This window comes from Amphiprion ocellaris, chromosome 19 (genome assembly GCF_022539595.1).
Source record: "Amphiprion ocellaris isolate individual 3 ecotype Okinawa chromosome 19, ASM2253959v1, whole genome shotgun sequence".
NCBI lineage: Eukaryota > Metazoa > Chordata > Actinopteri > Pomacentridae > Amphiprion > Amphiprion ocellaris.
Genome location: NC_072784.1, coordinates 12,027,769 through 12,051,834, shown reverse-complemented (window position 1 = coordinate 12,051,834; position 24,066 = coordinate 12,027,769). Strand labels below are relative to the sequence as shown.

General features: G+C 40.0%; 1 protein-coding gene across 3 annotated transcripts; it reads right to left on the bottom strand.

Annotated features, from left to right (window-relative positions):
* Positions 1 to 2,608: 2,608 nt before the first annotated feature.
* cdk12 (cyclin-dependent kinase 12) lies at positions 2,609 to 23,990 on the bottom strand. 3 transcript variants are annotated; one of them, XM_023293660.3, is made up of 14 exons: positions 22,167 to 23,990; positions 18,990 to 19,685; positions 17,421 to 17,600; positions 17,194 to 17,333; positions 16,926 to 17,096; positions 14,041 to 14,230; positions 10,960 to 11,016; positions 10,576 to 10,677; positions 7,671 to 7,748; positions 7,168 to 7,284; positions 6,960 to 7,091; positions 5,872 to 6,083; positions 5,333 to 5,758; positions 2,609 to 3,950 (listed from the first exon to the last, which is right to left on the bottom strand). In XM_023293660.3, exons 1-14 carry the CDS (start codon positions 23,327 to 23,329, stop codon positions 3,556 to 3,558), a joined length of 4,059 nt encoding a protein of 1,352 aa, XP_023149428.2. In that variant the 5' UTR covers positions 23,330 to 23,990; the 3' UTR covers positions 2,609 to 3,555. The 3 variants fall into 3 exon arrangements, with proteins under 3 accessions (XP_023149428.2, XP_023149427.2, XP_023149429.2); XM_023293659.3 differs by having other exon boundaries at positions 5,860 to 6,083; positions 22,167 to 23,989; XM_023293661.3 differs by having other exon boundaries at positions 5,363 to 5,758; positions 5,860 to 6,083; positions 22,167 to 23,989.
* Positions 23,991 to 24,066: the final 76 nt, after the last annotated feature.

Here is a 24,066-nt window from a genome sequence, read left to right as displayed (position 1 = left end):
GTAAAGTATTTCCTCTAAAAAAACAAACGCTTTATAAAGATTATATTGGAAACTTAGGCCTCAATGCAACAAAATTCACTACACCTGTCTAACTGATTAGATTATATTGAAAATTCAGGTCTCAGTGCAGCCAAACTACATGAACATGGTTAGAAAATGAGCTGTGAATCTTTTTCCATTTTAATCCTACTGACCATGTCTATCTGCATGACTTCATCATGGCTCCGCAATAAGGTATTTGCTATTACGAACACTCAAAAACAAAAACGTAAGAAGGACTATATTGAAAATTCCGGCCCCAAAGTACAAACTCAATGCAACACAGGTGAATACATCTCTAATTTCAAATCAGTCAAACTGCATGAATATGGTTATAAAATGAGCCGTTAATACCAAAACTTTACCAGGTTAAACCTATGAGCTGCGTCAATCGTCAAGTCTGCATCATGGCTCCACAGCAGTGGAACAGTAGAGTATTTGCTCTTATGAACAATCATGAACAAATGCTTTAGAAAGACTATACTGAAAATTCAGTCCCCAAAGTAGAAGCTCAGTGCAACAAAACTGCATGAACGTGGTCATAAAATGAGCTGTAAATACCAAATCTTACTCCATTATATTCCAATGGACTGTGTCTATCGTCATGTCTGCATCACGGCTCCACAAGAGCAAACGATCAAAAACAGTTACTTTAGAAATATTATATTGAAAATTCAGGCCCCAAAGTAGAAACTCACTGCAACAAAAGTGAATCGACCTGTGTTTTTCAGTCAGTTTGGTTGTATGGGAATGGTTCTAAATTAATATGAAAACAGCAAGTCCTAGGGGTCGTTTCTATCTGCATGTCTGCATCACGGCTCCACAGGGAAAAGAACTGCCAGAGAAACTGAAATGTCTGATTGTGACACTTTACAAACATGGAAAAGGATGCATGAAGAACACACCGGAACCAAAAAAATCAGTGAAACACAGCTGCAGCAGTATTCAGGAGGTATAGAAGGAGCCATAGTACCACTAATCAGTGCTGCAGTGGTCATCCACAGACAGTGTCTAGTTCTGAAAAACAGTAATTCAGACTTGGCACAGGGGTTGTCAGTGGAAATCAGAGTTCTTGTGAAGTTCAGACAGTGTGAAAGACACTTCATAGCTTTACCGTCTATGGAGGACAAGAATAAAAATAAAATCTGCTTGCTGATTGGAAACAAAACTGCATGATGAAACTTGGCAAAAAAGAAAAAATATATGAAAAGAAACCTGGTGAGAAAACATTCTTTGGCCAGATGAAGATACATTTGTTCTGCTCAGATGGAGTCCAGCATGTTTGGTGTAAACCTGACCAGGACTACCACAGTGAATGCATAGTCCTAACAGTGAAGAACAGAGGTCTGAATGTGATGATGTGGGGTTACATGAGTTCAAAAGGTGTTGAGGAGATGACATTTATAGATGAATGTCTGGATAAACCCAAATATCGGCTAACATTATGACTCCTAGTCTGCAGAAGCTGGAAGAAGAGAAATATTCCAGCATGAGAACCTTCCAAAGAACAAAATCACACAAGGGTTTCTCAAAAATTGTGATGTGGCTAAATAGGTCACCTGACTTGAATCCAACAGAACACCTTGTATTTTGAAAAGAAAGGTAGAAAAACACAACAGCTCCAGTAAAGAGCAGCTGGAAAAATGAATAATTTCTCCAGGAATTTAGTTTCCTCCATGTTGTGGGTGATTAAATCGAAAATAATGGTGGACATTGCAGCATTTACACAAATTAAGATTTCAATCTCAGTGAATTATAATGCATCAAGTTCCTACTGTGGGGCCTGCATTTTTAACAGCATAAATCTAAAAAATATTTATTTTTTCACTTTACATCAGAGTGACTGTCATACTGTTCAATTAAGAACTAATGCAGTTATTATAAGGGGATTTCACAGAATCATTTGATATTCAAGCAATATTGCACATGGGGTGTACTCATTTTTGTTGTATGCTGTAGATTCAAAATAAATTTAAATGAAACTGAAATTATTTGTAAGTATTTAAATCTCTATTCTGGCATCATTTAGAACACTTGTTACCTTCAGGCATTAAATAAAAAAAATCTTCAATATTCAGACAAAAGAGAAAATGTAGATTTTGAAAAAAATAAACTGAAAGGGAAAAAAACTTCACAAAAAAGACGTTTTAAAATACAAAAGGGAAAATAAAAATCTGCATGCTAAAAAAAAGGGTTTAAACAGCCAACAAAACAATCAAGCTTCAAAACATTTCCATGCTTAAGATGCAACTATGCATAATTTCTTGTTATTTTGCTTTAGTTTTTCAGATTTTATGTTTGATTTTAATTCCTCTTTGCTCATTTTACTTGTGTTTTTGTGTGATCAGTGGCTTTTCTTACTTGATGTGTTTGTATCTGAAGCAACCTGAGATGTCACATAATTAGGAAAAAATAAATAAAACACACTTTTGGGTGAATAACTTGATCCATTCTGCAGGTTTCAACTTGGACTTGCTGTGGAGGTTTGACCGTGACGACTCAGAGCTAATGCTCACCATCTAGTGGACGCTTTGCACAGCAACATCCAGAAAACGTCAGGAGAGACAAATTCAGCTGGTCGCATAACTTCCTTTAATCAACTGAACCAAGAAAAACACATTTTACAAAATGCTTTGTTTTACACACACCTTTTTCTCCTCCCCTTTGTTTTTCTTTTTCCAAAGCAAAAAATGGAAACAGAACAACTGACCATCATTTTTTTAAGCTTGTTTTCTTTATGTAGAAAATAACCGCACCAAAAAAAGAAAAAAAAAAAAAAGCTGCAAAAGTTGGCGGGGAAGGCGAAAGGAGGGAGACATTTTAGACAAGGCGTTCAGGGCCCACCAGGAGAAGCCGGAAAAGTCAGTGTTTGTGTGATTCTACTTTTATATTTCACATAGCGGAGTAGCGTGTGTTACGGAGCAGTCTGGCAGAAATGTTGCGGTGTAATCAGTCGCATGAGCACGACAGGTTTAGGATTGTTACGACACAAGGCTTTGAGTCACAGTCGAGTTTAGTTGATGAATTTCAGAGCTTTTGGTGAAATAAAAAGTCCTACAGGTGCCATTCGAAACAGAAACTTGACCCAGAGATCATTGAAGGGTCACGACAGAGGCACGAGGCTGGAAACACGGGAGCTAATGTGAGGTTTGGACAGGAGAAACTCCTTCATCCTCCAAAGAAACGGGCACTGCAGTGGACAATCATTTCATTTTGGGGAAAAAAAAAAAACAAAAAACGAGGAGCTGCTTTTGAAGCCGACACTTCATTCAAATCCCTTCAGTGTAGAGGAAAGATTCTGCAGGTGGATAGTTTAAAACTCTCCCACCATAACAACATGTTCAGAGGGCAGAGATGTTCCTGACCGTACCTGAAAAATCTCTTTCAATCAGACATTCATTTTCAAAATCTTTGATGCAACTACCTGCTCATGGTCCAGTGAGACAAACTCTGAAGGTGTCCCTCTGCTTCCCCCCTGCAGGCCTGGATCCCGTGACACCCGGGTGTCTGTTGTTCTCAGCGGGCGGCTCCGTGGGAAAACCGGAGGTCCTGGTCTTTGGGGAACTGTGCGGCGGCGGTGGGAGCCTCAGCTGCAGCCGGAGGTTTGGGCGGAGAGTCGGCCACCCAGGGCGGAGGAGGCTGCCCTCGAGCCGGAGCATCCACCGCCGGAGATGGGTCTTTGCTGCGCTGCGAGGCCCCGGCGTCAGAGTCCTGCTGGGAGATGAGCTGCAGCAGGGCGGCAGCCACGGCGGGGCTGATGTCCTGGCTGGGCTGGGTCTCCGAGGAGGCCTGCTGGGAGTTTCCGAGGAGGAGGGCAGACGGAGGAGGACCGGGCGGAGAAGGTGGACGCTGGTCTACAGACAGAGCCACCTGGTTGGACCCCAGCTGCTTCTTTTTGGACACTGCACCATCTGAAGGAATGGAACAACAACACATTAGGCATCCAGGCACATTTAACATCAACATTTTTTGGAGCTACACATATTTTCATTTTTTAACACCTAAATTCCACTTAGTTGTATTTTTCATGCAGCCACACAGTGTTGACATTCCTACCTTCACCACAAGAGGGAGGGCAGAGCACTCTAAATGCATCTTCACAATTTATGTGCATTTTTGCAGTCCTGCACCGACAGTGACTGTGCAAATACAGCACAAAAACGCTAAGAACATAACTTAAAACAACGCCCCACGAGGAAAAAATGCAAACATAAACCTGTACATGTGCAGTACATCTCAAATTCTCATGCATTTTTTTATTTTCTAGTGACTTATCATTACTGTTTGCATGTTTATTACCACAGCCAAGCATTTTTGCAAAGAATACATTAATGTTTGCACAGCAGATGCAGCCAGCGTGGCAGCAAACAGCAGTAAATCAAAGGGAAAATGTGGGGATCTAGAGGCGAAAACATTAGAAACAGCTGGATGAACAGAGAGAGTGACTTATGTAGATGAGTTTTAAGTATCATAAAGGTTTAGATGAGAATTTTAAACCAGAAAAGTCTGCTTTTTTTTTTAACCCAAACTACAGCAGTGCAAAGTGAACCGAGGCCTCTCGAGGTGAAATAACCAGTTTTCATTCCAGTGTCAGCAGCACAGTCAAAGGTTTTATTCAACTTCTCACATTTTTAACTAAATAAGTGACCCAGAGTGAAGAAAACAAAAAGAACAAATGTGTGACAAAACCAAAAAGTCAAAAGAAACACATGCAGGTGAGATCTAAAGATTCAAAACATTTATTTCCACGTGATAATTTATTAGACTTTTCTTCATAAAAACGCTGACATTACAGACCGTTTAAAGCAACAAAAGCTCTCCGTGAAGAATCCATGACACCTGCTTTATGAATGAGAATGAAGTGAGGAAGAAAAAACGTGGAAAACAGGACAGAAACAAAGACTGTGAGGAAGAAACGAGGAAGAGGAGGAGGAAACGTGGGAACAATACAGTGTGAACCTTTTTTTTTTACTGAAATGAATAACACTATGCTTCTTCTGGTTTATTGTGTACCAGTGATGTACATGTGCACCAAGCAGACATTTTACCAGCTATTTGTGTATTAGAGGTGTTAGAAGGGCAAGATGGAGGGTGTGCCACCGGTATTTCAGGAATAAAAGGTCTAATTAATTTGGATAATTGGTAATTTTTTGTTGATTTCACTCTAAAATATAATTCATTTGATAGCATATATAGGAATCTTCATCCAGCTTCTTGTTCCCTTTCCTGCTCTCCATATTCCTATGATTTTCAACTGCTGTTTTCACCCCCTAAAGACTAAACCCAGACTTGCCCTTGCAATCAGTAGTAGAAGCGGACGAACCGCGCGTTAGTGCCTCCTCTGACTGAACACCGTTGCTTTCGTCGTCTTGCTCCTCGGCTTGCGGCTTCATGATGTGGCCCAGAATGAGAGCCAGCAGGTTGGCCTGGTCCTCCTGGCTGAGCGACGGCTCCCCGGACGCCGGCGAGAGCTCCTGGGGCTCCGGGGGCGGCTCCGGGGGCTGGGGCCTGCTGGCGGCCGGCTGGGCTTGGTCCTCCGACGCCCCCTGGTGGTCGGAGGCCTCGTTGAGAGCAGTCAGCAGCTGGCTGAGAGTCTCTGCATTGGAGAGGTTGAGGAGCTGGGCCACCTGGGGCATGTTGAGGTCCGTCTGGCCCTGGAGGAGGTTCAGAAGAACCGCCAGCTCTGTCTGGTTCAGCTGCTCGGCTGCCGCTCCCAAACCTGAGCCAGAAAACACGTCAAGTGAACAGTGTTTTCTACCAGAATAACACATTACAAGTCAAAGTGTGTTACGTTAAAGCCCCACTGGGGGAGTCTGTTACCTGACAACTCACTCTCTAGGTTGACGGCGGCAGGGGGTTTTCCTGGGGGAGGTGGAGGGGCTCCGGTCGGGCTGCTTTGAGGCCGACTGTTCTCTCCGCTGGAGGTTACCGTCGCGTCTTTTCGGGGCACTTTGGGCACAGGCACATCCTCGGGCAGCCCACTCTGACGTGCACGCCTTCGCTTCTTACTCCACAGCTCATGACAGTCCTGATGGTGAGGAAGACTGGACACAGGCATGACAAAGGTGAGTCAAAATTAAAATATATGCATTATATCAATTGAATACAGATGCAGGAATGCCAAGAATGTTATCTATACAGTAGAAAATTGAACTTCAAAAGTTTAATCACTAAAATTACACCATTTATCAGAGCCAGAATACACAGTAAACAGCCTTCATATAACTTTTAAATACTACTTTAAAGCTAGATTTTTTTGCCAGAATATGTCAGATAGTTTAGAATCTTTCTCTTTTTAGAAAGGATAAACTTTATACAGTATACAGTTTACAATTTTCCCTCAGATTCTGACATTAGTAAACATAAAACAGGATCTTTTAACATTGGGAATGTCCATGAACCAATCATGTGTGACTCCCGGTTCCATTGGGGAAATTAACCAAATCAAAGCCCAAAATCTTGACATTTAATCAAAAATGACTGTAGTCTACATGTCTATTTTTTACATGTCAGAAATTATTTGTAGTAACCAGATTCTAGAAAAAACAAAAAATATCTGTGCTCTGTGGTGCAAAAGCAAAAAGTCGTTGGATTTTAAATTTTCTGACGGCACAAACTACTCAACTATCATTTACTGTTCAGCAGAATGATTAAAATGTCAGTTTAACAATACTTTATAAAGTAATAAAGAAATATTTAACATATATAGAGCCACCATTTTCTCCTAGTCATGGTTGTGTCATTTCCATAGAGGTGCAGGACTTTATATTGCAGTGAAAAATGAGCCCACAGTGAGTTAAAATGTGACAGGAATAAATAAAACATCCAGAATCCACTTGGAGTTTGAGTTATTTTCATGTTTTCTACTTAACACTTCTAATAATGTCCTAGATTGGAGATGGAGGCCTCGAGCTACTGACTCTGGCGGCGGCATCCTGCTGGGCTCCACGTCACACAGGAAGTCGCTAAACAGGGCTTGTTCCGACGTGCAGCGTCGCGCAGGGTCGAGGGTCAACATTCGGTCCAGCAGGTCCAGGGCAGGAGTCGGTAAACTGAGCAGAAATAAAGAGATATTTCAGAGCCAGACATAACGGTTGATAACAGCTACTGTAAGAACAGGCTACATACAAGGCAAACTCTTCCCGTAGCCGCCGTCTGTACTGCTTCTTGGGTTTCATGGTGTTGAAGAGGGGAAGTTTAATGACGTCAGGCCAGACTGCAGGACAGGGACTCCCACACAGACGGCTGAAAGAAAGAAGGCAAGGTCAGCGGTCCAGATATAAACAAAAGAAATCATTACTAGAGCAACTCCCAAAAATGAGTAGACAGCTGAACTGCATTTTGACTTAAAATTTGAAAGAATTTCATCGAAGAAGGAAGGAGGGGAAGATGGAGGTAAAACTTCCTCCCTTCTTAAAACTCAACTTTTATACACTTGCTTTTACGTGAAATAGCTTTAATTAGTTTTAGTGTTGTGTTCTGTATTTATGTACTATTTACCCTTTTATTTTACACATTCTCTCTTGCTTTATTTTAATCAAAGCCTCATTGCAAATGCAGTGTAGATGAACTGAAACATACTTTTTAGGATGCAGGATTGACTATAGATGTGTTCGATAAGGTCGACCTACCTGATGAGCTCCAGCTGTAAAAGCTCCTGGTTCGCCTGGAAGATGGGCTTCTTGGTAAATAGCTCTCCAAGAATACACCTAAAATACAACAAGAGACGGACAAATTAGAACACAGATGAAGAAAGAAAACATGCACTCCCAGGATGTATACAATACACAGTAAAAAAGATTCAAAATAACTTTTAAATACCACTTTAAAGCTGATTTTTTTTTTTTTTTGCCAGAATGTGTCAGACAGTGTAGAATCTTTCTCTTTTTAGATAAGATAAACTTTATACAGTATGCACATGAAGATTTTCTCTCAGATTCTGACATTAGTAAACAGAAGACAGGATTGTTTTAACGTTTAATTGTCCTTAAAGTAATCATGTGTGACTTTCGGTTCCATTGTGAAAATTAACCAAATCTTAGCCCAAAATCTAGACATTTATTCTAAATTACTACATTCTACAGGTCTTATTTTAAAAACATATGTATAAAATAAGTTATCTATAAAAAACAGATTCTGTAAAAACCTAGATAAATTCTGTGCTCCTTGGTGCAAAAGCAAAAAGTCAATGGATTTAGAATTTTTCTGATGGCCCTTGAACTACTAAAATGATTAAAATTTCAGTTTAAAATCAGAATATTCCATTAAAACTCTCCTTTATAAAGTCATTTATGAAGTTCTCTATACATCAATTCAAACATTTACATGCTTCCTGCAGTAAGACTGTTAATGTGATGAACCTCTCAAGAACCTGAGTTTTACAGATTCTTATCTCATTTAAAAATTCATCAAAAACACAATCTTTGTTCCAACTAGATTGTGTAAAATGCTGCACTCTTTAACGCAACATTTAGTGACTGAGCTGTGATTGAGAGTCACACGACTAAAATTCAGGAATTATTCGGATGAATTGCAGGCTGTGTTTAGACAGAGCAGAGAGGAGCCACGTATTAGGATTTTCCATCAGATTCTGACATTAGTAAATATCAATAAAGTTAATTAAGATCTACATATGATTTTACAGACAAGTGTGAGAAGCTTTACAATTCACATTGCTTCTTAAGAAACTAATTATTTGCTTAAAATGGTCCTGAACCAAGTTAAGTTTGCCAGCACAACACACAGGTAAAGAGAAAATATCTCCTCCTGACTGAGCTGAATTTCCCCAAAGTGCCTCAGAATTAAAAAGGAAACCGACTCGTTGAGCTGCAAACAGCCACGATTCTCCAAATACTGCATTTGCTTACACAGCAGAAAGAAATACTCAACACACCTGTTCAGTATTTACTTCTTCTGTCAAGTTTTCCTCCTCGTGGCATAAAAATAACATCGCTAAGCATTTACAGTTTATTGCGGTGGGTGGGAAGCTTTTATCTCCTGCGCAAGTATTTTTAATTTAAGAATCAGTTTTTGGAAAAACAAACAATGCAGCATTTTTATATTTATTGTGTGAAGAAAATGTTAAAGCAGTCATTAAAGGTTGTTTTATTCAACACTATAGTAGTCAGAATCTACATGCATTCATATATTCACTTTAATTATATTTAAATAGCACTAATTCACAGCATATTATCTAAATTCATACAGAGTTTACAAATGAAATCTACTGCCCCCCAATCATTTAACTGGCAACAGAGCTGCAACAATTAGTCGACTAATCAAATCGTTATCAATTATTTACTTATGTTTTCTATTATTTAGACAATCAATTAATTGATTTGAGCAATTTTTCAAGATAAAGTCAAAGTTCTGATTTCAGCTTCTTAGATGTGCATATTTTCTGGTTTCTTTCTTCCTCTGTGACAGTAAACTGAATATCTTTGGTATTAGGGTGACTTTGATTAAATGATTAATCAATTATCAACTATTAAATTAATCATCAGCTATTTTGTTAATTGATTTGAGCAATTTTTTGAGGAAAATAAGAAAAATTTCTGGAGCTGAAACAAATAATCGATTAGTTAACTATATTGATCAATCACGAACACATTTTTAAGACAAAAAAAAGGTCAAAATTCTCTGATTCTAGCTTCTCAAAGTTGAATATTCCCTGTTTTCTTTACACCTCTGACAGCAAACTGAATGTTTTTGTTTGATCTTATTGTGATTTATAGATAGGCAGTAAATAATCGATTAGTTGGCAAGTATTTTAATCACAGATTAATTGGCTGAAGTGTATTTTTCAGACAAAAAAAAGCAGAAATTCTCTGATTCCAGTTTTTTATAGTTGAATATTTTCATGTTTCTTTCCTCCCAGAAATCTGTAAACTGAACATCTCATTGTGATTTCTAAAAGCTGTAGAATTAATCGACTATTTTGATCAATGATTAATTGGCTCAAGTGTATTTTTACAACAAAAAGTAGAAATTCTCTAATTCTAGCATCTTAAATGTGAATATTTTATGGTTTCTTTCCCCCTCTGTGACAGTAAACTAAACATTTTTGCATTACCCTACTATGATTTACAGATCAACAACAAATAATCGACTAGTTTTTAACTATTTTGCCAATGATTAATCGGTGTGAGCAATTTTTTTTAGGGGGAAAGGGTCAAAATTCACTTATTCCAGCTTCTTAAATGTGATTATTTTCTGGTTTCTTCTCTCTTTTGACAGTAAACTGAATTTTTTTGGGTTGGGTTGTGATGGACATTTTACACCATTTTCTGATTTTTTATAGGCCAAACTTAGCGAATCATTGAGAAAATAAAAGAATAATCGACAATGAAATTATAATGAGACAACATCAAACTTTAGGAATTCTTGGGCTTTTTTCTTTGCTTTAGGGTGAGATAATACAGCTTTAATTGGCAGACAGTTCATGTGTTCACAGACTGTTTACTCTTGTGCAAAATTAACCATAGAATAAAGAAGGAAAAATGTAAATGAAAGTGTAAATGACAGTTTTGGACTCACCCGCAGCTCCAAACATCAATGGCTGGAGAATATCTCTCCTCTCCCAGCAGAAGTTCAGGAGGTCGGTACCATAGTGTGATAACTTTATTAGTGTAAGGACGACTGCAGGGAAAAGAGGAGAAAGAAAGGAGTGAGTGAGTTCACATTCATAAAGTATTTCTGCCCCCAAGTGTCCAAACAAACACTTCAGCTGGAAATCAATGGATAACTGGTTTAATGCTAAGTCACAGCTCCATCTGGTGGAGTCCCTGCAAAACAACAAATAAAAGGGAAAATGCAAACTCATGCGGAGTTTTATTTACAATGGTCATAAACACGTTTAAACCAGTCACACCTGCAGACTCCAGCAGATAAAGCCTCCATATATATGTTTACTTTTCTCACCTTTCCTCTGAGTTGTAAAGACGGGCCAAGCCGAAGTCTGCCAGCTTGATCTGACCTCTGAAACGCAGATAAACGTGAGATTAGGAATTAGGAACAAGGCCAAGAAAACATGTCAGTTAGTGTTTAAACCACGGCTGCCACGATGAATCGGCATAATTAAGACAGTGAAAATGAGTCGACATAAATTTATTTTTTGCAAAAGTTTGTAGTTTGTTGCTCTACTTGTTCAGCTGCAGTCGGCAAAAAAGTTTCAGCCGAGTCTCCAGTGAGTCAGTTTTAAGTTTCTTAAAGTTTCCAAAGACTTAAAGTTTTGAAAACATGGGACTATTTCAAATGACCACAGAAGAAAAAAGCAGTTTGAACACTTTGCAGTTTCAATTGTGAATCTCAGTTGTGCTAACTTTAAAAGTTTTGGTCAAATGTTGCATGTATGTGCAGCACAAAAACTAAAAGCAGTTTTCCCAAAATCACTGCATGCACGCATGAATTTTTCAAGTATTAGCTAATCACTTCAGTGTTTTGAGTAAAGACTTGGGGACCAGGTTAACAAAGTTATGTTTGGTGCCTTTTAAATATAAAGAAACCAATGTCTGTCACATCTTATAGCTAACTGCTGCACCTGTTCAAAATCCTAGCGTTAGCATGTTGTGTAGCTAAGCTTTGATGATCTATTCACAGATCAGAGTTCTGTAGAAACTATAATTTAACCCTTTGATGTACAACATAGGTCAAAAGTGACCCAAATCCAATGGAAAATGGGGATTTTCTGGCCCACGGTGCACATCATAGGGTTAATCCAATCAAACAAGGACTGAGTAGGATACTGTGTTTCCATGTCTCCTGATGTGCTGCAGTTCAACCTAAACTTAGCTGCCATTTACGTCTGTTAGCTTCTCTCCTGCTCTCTGTGCTCACATAAACGGCATTTTAATACAGCTGAATTCACAATAAAGCTGGTCTCATTTACATACTTTTATTATTCTGTTGCCAGACAACAAACAAGGGTGAAATAGTGACTCAAACTAAGTTAATTAAGACTAGATGTTTGCTGCTTGGCCGCAGTCACCACACAAGAGTTAAAGATGCTGGTAGTGTTGTGAAATTATCTGTATTTTCATTAATTCCAAGCAACTATTAAGGTCAGAGAAGAAATAAAAAATAAAGAGAGAAAAGTAGTTGTTTTAGCTGCACACTGCTGTAAAATATGTCTGTTACACTTTAATATACTTATTTACTTTGTTAAGGGGTTTAATAGCAACTTGGATTTCTACTGAAGCTGCACTTTAAATAATAAGGAATAATCTGTATTACTCTTTTAAATAATGCTCCAGTTTAACTCTACAGTTTGCATTTTAACAAGTAAACCTCCACATTCTGTACTGTGGTGCATTACAGAATGACATAGAATTTGTAAAAATGAAACAATCTGATCCCTTTGCAGGACAATTACACAGTAAAACATTCAATAGATTTATGAATAGAAACAGAGTTGCCTGTTTTAACCCTAAAATACAAACTACAACTACAACAATCATCTGTTTGGGTCCAAAATGTTACTTCAAAAGCTAGTTTTCATTTCTAAATTATTTCAATTTTTCCTGTTTTATGTTGTTAAACACTGAAACCTCCGAGTATTAGTTCACTGCGTCTGTAAAAACACTTCAAGAAGGTCAAACTCAGCAGCGATTTGGTGCAAATGCTCCCATTCTGGCGACTATTTAAAGTCGTCTGTACAGTAACTGTGGCTCCAAATGCTCCATTACACAGCAAAACACACATTTAGTCTTTTCTCTTTTATTAGCATCTCAGTCCTGGCAGCTCATTTAGCTCCAGTTTCCTCATGCGTCCTGTAATGGTCACAGTTTGGATGCACGACTGCAGCGAGCAGCCATCTGCTAGGAGTCGCCGAACTCCTTCAAAGCTGTTATTTCAAGTAAATTAGCAGAAAAGCGATTAACTTTCCTGCTGATGCACCTGGAAGCACTTCGATTCTGATAATTAAAAGCAGCAGTCGATTGTTTGACTGCATTTGGAGGTATTATGGTGGATAAAACAACAGCTGATATTTTTTACTGTAATTCTATTTTGAGTGGATTAGAAGCAAAAGTAAGCAAACACAGTAATAAACAGTAGATATTAGTTGGTACAGTTGATTATGTTTTACATGTTCAGCATTTTTCCAATTTTTGGCATCGTTTTTGTTTGAGCAGATTCTAAATAAAATAAATACATTTAAAAATGTGCCACTGGCTCTGATGCAGCTGAATTTTTCAATTTGGCGTCAAAACTCTTCAATTTCAAACAACTTCCTGCAAACAGAGCTGTCTGATTAAGTAATAAAACTGAAGAATTACTGGTAAAAAAAAAATAGATTAAAAAAAACAAAAAACATGAAATTATACAGGTATTTCAGCTGAGTTGGATTACAGGTGCAAAAGTAAACAAACACAGTTATAAATATCAGATTTAATTATCTGTAAATGATTCTGAGGTAACAAAATTCAACTAAAAATAGCTATTATTGCAGATTATGGTTTGAATATTGAGCATTTTTGCAATTTTGCCATCATTTTTGTTTAAGCAGATTCCAAATGAAATAAATATGTCTAAAATTGCACTACTTTGGCTGAGTTTTTTCTTCACTGTTATTAGTTGACCAGTCCAACCAACTAATAACAGTAAAGAATTCATAAAATATGAATTAAAAAAAGGCATTTTAACTAAGTTAAATAGTAGATAAGATAACCTGAGAAAACTACATATACCTAAAAATAGTTACTACTGCAGATTATGGTTCAGATAGTCAAGATTTTTCAATTGTTGGTATTGTTTTTGTTGAAGAACACTTTAAAAATGTGCTTGTTTGACTTTGATGAAGCTGAATTTTTCAACCTGTATTAAAACTGTCCGATCAAGGACCACTAAAGAATAATTGATGAATAAAGTATGTAAAATATGAATTAAAAATATGAAATAAAAAAAGGCAGGTTCTAAATGTCATCTTTGGGTCTCTGACTTTTGATAATTGGCTCAGAAACGGGATTCTGCAGCATTTTCCTGCTAATTTCTTCTGCTTCCTACCTGTTGTTGAGCAGTATGTTGGAGCATTTGATGTCTCTGTGCAGGAAGTTGTTCTTGTGGCAATAGTCCAGACCCTCCATCAGCTGGCGCATGAAGCTGCGGATGTGTTCGTGGGAGAACTGGACCAGGCCTGACTCCAGCAGGCCCATCAGATCGTGATCCATGTACTCAAACACCAGGTAAAAAGCACCTGGAAACACAAATATTTCACACATGAACCACAGAAAACCTCAGTAAATGTCTCTAACAGTGTTGGACTGAAACTGTGGATCTGTGTTTTGCAGCAGCTAAAATACAGTTTAGCTAAAGTAAAGTTATTAAAGTGTAAATCATCACTAATCCACATTAGGACACTTTTACTTTACTGCGGTTTCAAACTTAAAAGCAGAAATCCTGAAGTGAATCACCACAGTGACCACAGCAACTTCATCTGTTGACAAATTGCCACTAATAAAACTGAACTATGAGCCCTATTTTTGTGTTTTTTCCTGCTTTTCTTATATTACTGGATATTTATACTCTGCTATACTCTTATGCTACTCAAAAATTTAAAAAAAAGCTTTGTATCTAGCGATTTTCTTTGTGCAAAAGATTAAACAGCTGCTTTAAAATCTGCAAGTTAATCCTAATGTTGCCATAAATCACATAATAATACTATATGCACATTTTTAAATAAGACTATTACTATCCTTTGCACATCTCAAGATGTTTACATGATAAACTGTGTAATTTTGCACATTCTTCGGTAAAAAATTTACTTACTGTTAGATAGTCAACGTTAAATTCCTTGCTTGTGAAAACCTACTTTGCAAATAAAACTGATTCTAATTGTCCAGATGCAATCAATTATTCTATTACAACATAAACTATTAAATTAACAACCAATTGCTTCCATAATCTATTAACCGCTTCCAGTGATTTGTAAGAAAGAAGATTTAAACTTGTTGATTCCAGATTCTTAAATGTGATTTTTTTTCTTCCTCTATGACAGCAAACTCAGTATCTTTGAGTTATCTCACCTTAATTTCTAGAGCCATGAAGATTAATCAATTAGCTGTCAACTATACTGAGCAATGATTAACTGGCTCAAGTTTATCTTTAAGACCAAAAAGGTAAAAGAATACTCAGATTCTAGCTTCTTAAAGTTGGATATTTCCAGTTTTCTTTCCACCTCTATGACAGGAAACTGAAAATCTTTGGGTTGTCTTGTGATTTCTAGATCTGCAACGATTAATTGATTAGTTGTCAACTATAATGGTCAATAATTGATTGGCTTGAGAAGATTTTTCAGACAAAAAATGTCAAAATTCTCTGATTCCAGCCTCTTAAAGTTGAATATTTCCTAGTTTCTTTCCACCTCTATGACAGTAAACTAAATACTTTAGTTTGATCTTCTTGTGATTTCTACAGTTGCAACGATTAATCGATTAGTTGTCAACTATTCCGATCAATGATTAATTCATTTAAGTTTAGGATAAAAATGATTAATTGGCCTGAGTAGATTTTTAAGATGCCAAAATAAGGATAAAAAGCTCTGATTCCAGCTTCTTGAAATTCAATATAAAATATCCTTCTAAAGTGTTTAGTTTTGTCCACAACCCAAATATATTCAGTTTATTGTCACAGAGGAGGAAAGAAACAAGAAAATATTCAGATTTACTAAACATGAATCACAGAATTTAGCCTTTTTTCTTGAAAATCAGCTATACTGTGCATAAATGTAGAAATCTGTTGCACCAAACAAGTTATGCTCATTAAAAACAAGATATTCTTACAGTTTTGTCTTTTTTCATAATAAATTTGTGTGCTGTGCAACAGAGGAGGATGAAATAAAAATTGAATCTGAGGTTACACACAAACAGAAACAGCTCTCAGTACATACATTTATCAAGTGCATTTAAAAAAATGAATCCAGAATTATCTCCACGAGGTCTGCACGATACTGGAAACAACTGGCAGCTCAATAGTTAGTTTTTCTGTCATTATGACAAGGAAAAATACAAACAGTGTGACTTTAATGGTTAGAATTTCTCATTAATACCCACTTATCACTCTGTAACTTATTTAAGGTATTTTTTATTTGACTTGATTTTCTATAAGCATCACTTTTTTGACCAAAAACATCAAGTAACATGGTAGCACACCAGAGAGTCGGTGGTAAAATATAAGTTTTCTGTCTGGTTAGCCTAACAGAAAGTTAGCGTTAGAGTTAAGCTGCAACTCAGGCTTAGCTGGACAGTTAGCCTGACAGATAGCCTAACAGTTAGCCTGACAGATAGCCTAATAGTTAGCGTGACAGTTATCCTGACACTTAGCCTGACACTTGCCTGACAGAATGACACTTAGCCTGACAGTTAGCCTGACACTTAGCCTGACAGATAGCCTGATACTTAGCCTAACACTTAGCCTGACAGCTAGCCTCACATTTAGCCTAACAGTTAGCCTTCCACTTAGCCTGACAGTTAGTCTAACACTTAGCCTGACAGCTAGCCTCACATTTAGCCTAACAGTTAGCCTTCCACTTAGCCTGACAGTTAGTCTAACACTTAGCCTGACAGTTAGCCTAACACTTAGCCTAACATTTAGCCTGACAGTTAGCCTAACATTTAGCCTGACAGTTACGATGACAGTTAGCCTGACACTTAGCCTGACAGCTAGTCACAGTTAGCCAGAAAGTTAGCCTAACATTTAGCCTGCCACTTAGCCTGCCAGTTAGTTTGACAGTTAGCCTGACACTTAGCTTGGCAGTTAGCCTGACAGTTAAACATTAGAGATGTGAAAACAAAGCCAATCTGTGGCTTTGCTTTCACCTCTCTAATGTCTCACTGAAAACCAGAAACACATCCTGCTTTTTTTCCTGCTGGAGGATTTCTATCCCTCCTTACCTTTATCCTTTTTGAAGTCCAGCGCATCCTGCTTGTCGGTGACGATTTCCTTCATGTTGACAACGCTGCGATGTTTGAGCTGCCGCAAGATCTTGATTTCTCTGATGGCTGTGATGGGAAAACCCTCCTTTTCATTGTCCAAACGCACTTTCTTCAAAGCCACGAGTTCACCTGGAGAGCACAAATCGCATTAGATCTGTGTTGTAATAATCTCATTTATACACGTTTTAATAGAAACATAGTAGAAAATAGTACAGAGATAACTTACCAGTGTCTTTGTCCTTGGCCTTATACACCTGGCCGTAGGTTCCTTCCCCTATGATGCCGATTATATCGAATTTATCTACACAGCGTTTGCCCCAGTCGCTCTGGGTGTGTTTGCGCTCACCGTATCGAGGGCAACAAATCCTGGAGACAAAAAGAAAACAAGCTTAGACTTTAACCAGGATTCCCTAAAAGACAATTTTAATTGGGTGAGTGATTAAAGAAACTGACTTTGGTCTCTTCTTTAGGGTTGTCTGGGGTAACGGAGGTGGCTGACGGATGGGGGATTGCGGCGGTGAGGAGTCGCCTCCAGGCAGGGTGGGCGGTAAAGGAAGGTCGATGAGAGAAGGCCGACTGCGAACTTCTTTGTCCTTTCTAGATGGCCTCTGAGGAGGGGTGGACTTCTTTGGACTGACAGAGCGAAATACACAAGTTTCAGACAAACTAATAACACATTTTGAAAAGCTTTTTGCACTGTATTCAAGCTGATGGGACAACTAGTAGACAAAAAACCCAAAGGTTACTGTGACTAATTATGCATTCAGTTTTAAGAAAAGTGAATGAAAACTTGTGGAAAAAAATATTAAAGAGAGGCAGGCTGAGTGTCTAAAACACAATTATTTTCCTTGTTTTTCCAATTGATTTTAACACTGAAGTAGTTTCTTAGTGTTTTTGTCACATTTTCCCTCACTGTGGGCTCATTTGCACTGCAATACAAAGTCCTGAACCTCTATGGAAACAGCACAACCATGACTAAAACAAGAGATGACACTGGTGCAATATAACACTGTTACAATGCCAAAAATCATAAAAGTACAAAGTTGAATTTATTTGATCATTTACTTTACAAAAATTGAAAAAACCTGAAATCAACATGTACAACATTTTTCCAGGTGTCCAAAGATGTTAGCAATACTCGAAAAAATATGGTGGCTCTACATAATTTGTCCATACTTGTTTAGTATCTGCTTTGTAGAAGCAGAAGAACTACACAGCCTGCAATTCAGCTGTATAATTCCACAATTTTTCTCACGTGACTGTTGGTCGCAGCTGAGTGACTAACGGCTTCACCTTTGCATGAAAGAGTGCCGTGAATTTGTAAATCAGACATAGAATAAAGTTATTTTGCTAAAATATCATGATTTTAAGGTTAAATTTGGTTACGTTTTCCAATGGGACAACATGTCACAGATTAGTACATGGAGGACTTAAATGTAACACTGCCTGCAGTTCAACCCAGCAACATTAAAAAGTTCCTGAATATTTGTCACATGACTGTTGGTCACCACAGAGTCACTAATGGCTTCACGCTTGTGTCGAGGAATGCAGAAGTTTTAGTTTTTTACCAAAACTAGTTAGAGCAACTTGGGTATTTTTTGGTAAATTTATAAATCCTATATGTCAAATTTAAAAAACATAATAAATGTGGTCATGTGTTCCAATGGAACAAAATGATAAGTAATTCAAGTAAATGTGTAAACACTGGTAAGTCCCTGAATTTTTGTCACATGACTGTTGTCAAAGCTGAATCCCTAATGGCTTCACGGCTGTGTCGAGGAATGCAGACCACTTTTTAGAAATAAGTAACACCTAACAATGCAGAAATAATAACATTTAGCCATTATTAGTTATATCTAAGGTCGGGTCTTAAAATGCTTCATTTGTTTTAATAAAATGTGATGATCTGAGTGTTTACATACAATTTGCTAATTTACTGTGTTGTGCTATGACTGCTACAAAATACAGGAGATGTACAGATACTGATTTAATTATAAAGTCTCACTCTTCTGGTTTTCTCACCTGTCCTGAGTGTTTCCCAGCAGCATAGGTGGTAAAGGCAGGAGGGGCAGCGTTGACGTCTTGTGCATCGGAGTCTGTCGGACGGGGCTCTGAGCAGGAACCGAAGCTGGAGATTTGGGCTGCGATGCGTTGGAGGCCGTGGGAGGCTGAAGATTTATTTCTGCCTGAGGTGGTGGAGGTGGAGGTGGTGGAGGAGCCTGGGTGGCTGGACTGGGTGCCACAGGAGGAGACGGCTGAGGAGGAGGAGGAGCTGGAGAGGCAGCGGAGGAAGAAAGTGGAACCGGAGTCGCCTGATCTTCAGTTCCGGCAGCGTCCTGGGGTAATGATGGCGGCTGAGGTTCTGCTGCTGAGTCTCTGTCCAGCTGTGGAACCTCAGATTTAGCCGGTCGTGAAGTTGCAGCACCGGTGGGTTTGCGTGCCGCCGGGGGAGGAGGTGATGCGCTGCCGCCACCGCCGCTAGCCCGAGCCGCCGCCTCGGCAGCCTGGCGTTCCTTTTTCCTACGGCTCAGCTCAGCTCCCAGGCTGGAGTTTAGAGGCAGACGGGAGGAAGGAGGCGATCGGCTGGCCGGTCGGCTGCTGTGGCTGCTGCCGCCGGTGACACCAGAAGAAGTGTGTCTCTTACTGCGGGAACGAGAAGAGGAGCGGCGGGAGGAAGAGTAGGGCAGCGGGGAGCGACTCCTGGAGCGTCCAGAGCGTCTGAAAAGAACAAATACAATTTTAAGAATGGAATAAACATTAACAGGCTGAGACAGAACAGGATAAAACATGCTGCAGGCTTTTTGAGAAGTGGGGCGTCACAAAACACTTCATCACATTTTAAGAAGAACTACGATTTGCTGTCTCTCAGTGCTTTGATGAAAAGTTACTGAACTTTCCTTTTAGGTTCTTGAAGACATTTTAGTAATATCTGCCAAAAAGAACCAAAAAAAGATACTCTTTTTGTTAAAGTTCTCAGAATCGGATCTAAACCTTCACAGCTGACTAAAGACAAGTTGGTAAAGGACATTTATGCAATTTTTACACAAGGACTCCATTATTCTGTCTATTTGAATCTGTTTTAATTTGCAACATGCACCTGCATTTATTCAGGCTTTGCACAAAAAAAAACAACTTAAAAAAAATCTTCTGATTCCAGCTTCTTAAATGTGAATACTCTCTGATTTCTTTTCTCCTTTTGCATGTAAAAACAAAATGGTGGAAAAAATATGATCCCTGTATTAGCATGAAAGCCCATCTTAATATCTATTAAAGAATGTTAAGTGATCTTACCACCAAGTGCCAGGCAGATCTGAATTTGCCTTTTCAGAAATCTGTTTATCTACTTTGATCCCTGACTCAGATGTAACCACAAACGTCGGCGCCTCTGATTATTAAATAGCAGCACTGCAGCGCCCTAAACTGCCTGTGGTAACCAAAGTTCAGGTGAACTGACATTTTGCTCAGCAGAAACTGAACAGCTATAGGTGACCTGTGCAATAATCTGACATTATATTACTTCCATGTTGTCATTTTTTATCACCCTCTGGCTTTTTTCTGTTGTAGGAGAAACTCCGACATGGAGAAATCCAGACTCGCTGCAGACAACTTTGTTTTAGCAGTTTGCTGAAAATGCATTATCACTAAATGTCAAAGTGCATTAGAACCATGCAAAATACCACCTAAAATGGCTTTAAGGGTAGATTCTGTTCTGTAAAACCCTCATTATGATTTCTGAAAGTCTACACTTCCCCAATCAACATGTCTGAGTGCACACTGAATCTATTTAACTTCTTAGAACATTATGACCTTATAAACACCTTACATTGGACTAAAGTCAGGCAGCAGGGATTAAGCCACACACAGATCCTCTATTTCACACATTTTCTGGCTTTTACTCGCTTTCTGGACATCTATATACAAGTAATCAGTGATCCACTAGTTGCACTTTTTGCCCTTTACCCCCAAAAAGGACAAAACTTTCGAGCCCTCATAAAGCTGCCTTTGCTTTAAATAGCAAGACGTCTGATACTTTAACTGGGTGTGTGACCTGTTGAGCTGCATTCACCTGGAAAAGATCAGGAATTTAAGAGATGGGGAAAAGATATATTAATCCTGGTTTGGAAGCTATTTATCCTCCATTTCTCATCTATCAGTGCTGCTCCTTTTAAATAATTAACTCCCTCCTTTTCATTTTCATTGCTATCATTATTTAGCCTACCCTTCATCCTTCATTGTTACTACTTTAATTTTTATATGGGTGATTGTCATGTCTCCTCTACAAGTTAACGCAGCAAGTAAAAAATAACATCATGTTCCCAAACAGGGTTCCCAGGTGCAACCAGCAGATAAAGCAAGTTAGGTGCGTTCAGGGGTGCAGATTGTAAAGACACAAGGCTTGACTCAACTTCAGTAATTCATGGCAAGAGATTTGATATAGGAGAAGTTTCTTTCAATAACTTTTATGCCTTTTAAACAGCGGTATATGTTTGGACTGCTGCTGTTTGCATTGCTGCTACACAACTTTATATGGGACAGTTCCTTTGCTGTTGTGCATGAGTTTCTGACACAGCAGGTATATTAGCATAATGCACGTTAGGTTTATTGTAGTTCTAAAATGATGCTTAATAAACATGTTTACTTTGTCTGATTGCTCATTTTCTATTTATTATCAATGTTTTCTATCAGCGGTTGCCCAGCATGCTAACACTATTTCCCGCTGTCCTTTTTAAGGTTTTGATTTCAAGATTTGTTTGCTTTAGTCTGTTCACCCATGACCTGTGGACGAAAAACGACCCGAAGGTGCCTCTTGTTTTTGTTAACTGTTTAGTTTTAGTCACTTCCTTGTTTAAAATCCATTGTGGATATTGGCAGCCTTAATCCCTGGTAGCTCTGAGGCTCAACTTCTGTGTGCTGGTTGTGTCAAAGAGTGGATTTATTTATTTTTTTTTTTTTTTTTGCAGTTCTATTCAATATGCAGTGTCATTATTTAAAGTTGTGATTTGACACCACTGCTTCTAATTTGCAATTAGGGAATTAACAGAGTACATACTTGGAATGCTGCTTTTGCTGTTTTAGATGCATCTTTCGCCATAAATATTAGCACCTATACGAATGAATCCCTTTGTCTGTGACTTATTTGATGTTTTACCTGTAGATTGAGGCTTTATATTAGAATGTAACCCCCTACATGATACTCACCGAGACATGGGGCTGGTGCTGGAAGACCTGCGGGTACCATAGGGGCTGATGGAGCGTCTCCTGGAGTACGGGCTGCTATCCCTCTCGAAGCTAGAGGACCGGTGTCTGCTGCCGTAGGGGCTCTCTGACCTCTGCCTACTGCGGTGGGACATGTCACCGTAAGGACTGGGGCTCTGCTGGGCGGTCCTCCGCCTGGAGTAGCCGTCATCCCCCTGCTGGCCGTACCCTCCACCCAGTGGACTCTCACTGCCGGCCCCTCTCCTGGGGCTGGGCGACAAAGCCGAGCCCTTCCGTCTCGGGCTGCCCCTACCTGAGGACTTGCCCTTTGGAGAAGACTTGTGGCTCTTGGAGGACTTGCGGTGGCCCCGGTCCGCTCGGTTCCTCTGGGAGGAGCTGCGGTTGCCCTCCCCCCGGCCCTCTCTGCGCTGCTGCCGGTCTTTGCGGGACTTCCCCGAGCGGCTGCTCTCCTTGCTGCGGGAGGAGGAGGTGGATGAGGTGGTGCTGCCCACGCTGGCCGCCGGCTGCACCTGGGAGGTGAGCATCAGCTCCCCGCGTTTGGAGTCGCCCTCCGGCTGCACCTGGCGCTTGGACGAGGAGCCCGATAGCGCCGTCCGGTCCTTGCTCTTCCCGGAAGCCCCCTTCTCCGGGTCTTTGCTGCTCCGCTTCTTGAAGCCCCGCTCCCCATTCCCAGAGTCTCTAACTTTATTGGGATCCTTGGACTTTTTCCGGGAGTGTCTGTGCCCCCTGCTGCCCACTTCTCTGCCAATATCGTCCCTGTCGTAGTCCGGGGAGAGCTCCAGCCGTTCCCCGCCCCCTCTCTCGGAAGGCCTGGAGGACGGCGGGTCCGAGAACGTGTCCGAATCGGAGCTGATATCATCATACTCCACCAGAGGCTTCACGGCGTTGACACCAGGCGGCGCCGTGTCGCCGAGGGTAAAATCTTCGGGTCCCGGTGCCGCCGAGGAATCGCGATTGTGTTTAGTAGATTTATGGCGCTTGCGTTTCGACGAAGAAGACATCGAAGGTTTTAACTGTACCTCTTTGCTCGTCATGACTCCCGCGTAGCTGTGAGTGGGGCCTGGGGTCTGGCTCTGCTGTGCGGCTCCGCCAATGCTAAAGTCCGGCTTCCTCTTGGTCCCATGGTGTCGGTCCGACCCAGGCATCCCTCACGGTGCCTCCCCTGCGACCGGGCCTCGGCGGTTCATTCACAGGAAAACAGTAGCGACTCCAAATGCCAAAAACAAGTGTTACAAAGCAGAAACAGGGCGAAATAAACACCACAGGCCGCTCCCGTCCAGTGCTCCCTCAGCGCCGCTTCATTCCACGCAGAAAAGCCCCGCAGCGGTTCTCCGGAGCCGCGAAGTTAGTTTGAGTCACTGAATGAAGAAAGATCCCAGATATCGGAGCATTGTGCGGCCGCCTCCGTCTCAGTTTAGCTAGCCCAGCTAGCTAACGCTCGGCAGCTAGCGAGCTGACGGGTGAAAAAGAAAAAAAGTCCCTTTGTGAGAGGTGTCCTTGTCCGGTGCCAAGTTTAGTAAACGTGTTTTATTCCACAGAATTACGCTGTTCGCTCTCAGAAACAAGCCTTCATTAGAAAGACGCTCGTTTCTCGAACAAAATGAAAACTTGACCCGGTTGGTACTGTTTACATGTTCCCTTTAATGTAAGTTTTATCCCCTATAATCTCAATGTTGCTTAGAAATCATAGTATTTTCGTGTGCAGTAGATGTTCCAGTTTATTATCAATGGCTCTGGAAGTCAACCAGGCCTATATTTAGGGCGATGCTGGTGGATTTAATATCATCCACAGCCCTATCTTAAGGAGACTACAAACGCCATTGTGGCTCCTGTGACCAGCAACTTCTGCGCACAGCGGAATTAACCGGAAGCCGGGCTGCTG

Bases quoted from the DNA above. Each gene is read 5' to 3' on its own strand.
- cdk12 (XM_023293659.3), bottom strand. From the start codon at position 23,329: ATGCCTGGGTCGGACCGACACCATGGGACCAAGAGGAAGCCGGACTTT. The intron at 17,334-17,420 runs GTCAGTTTCTTT...TTTTGTCTCCAG, and splicing joins ACCCTAAAGAAGAGACCAAA to GATTTGTTGCCCTCGATACG. The intron at 14,231-16,925 runs GTAAGGAGGGAT...TTGTGTTTCCAG, and splicing joins GGACTTCAAAAAGGATAAAG to GTGCTTTTTACCTGGTGTTT.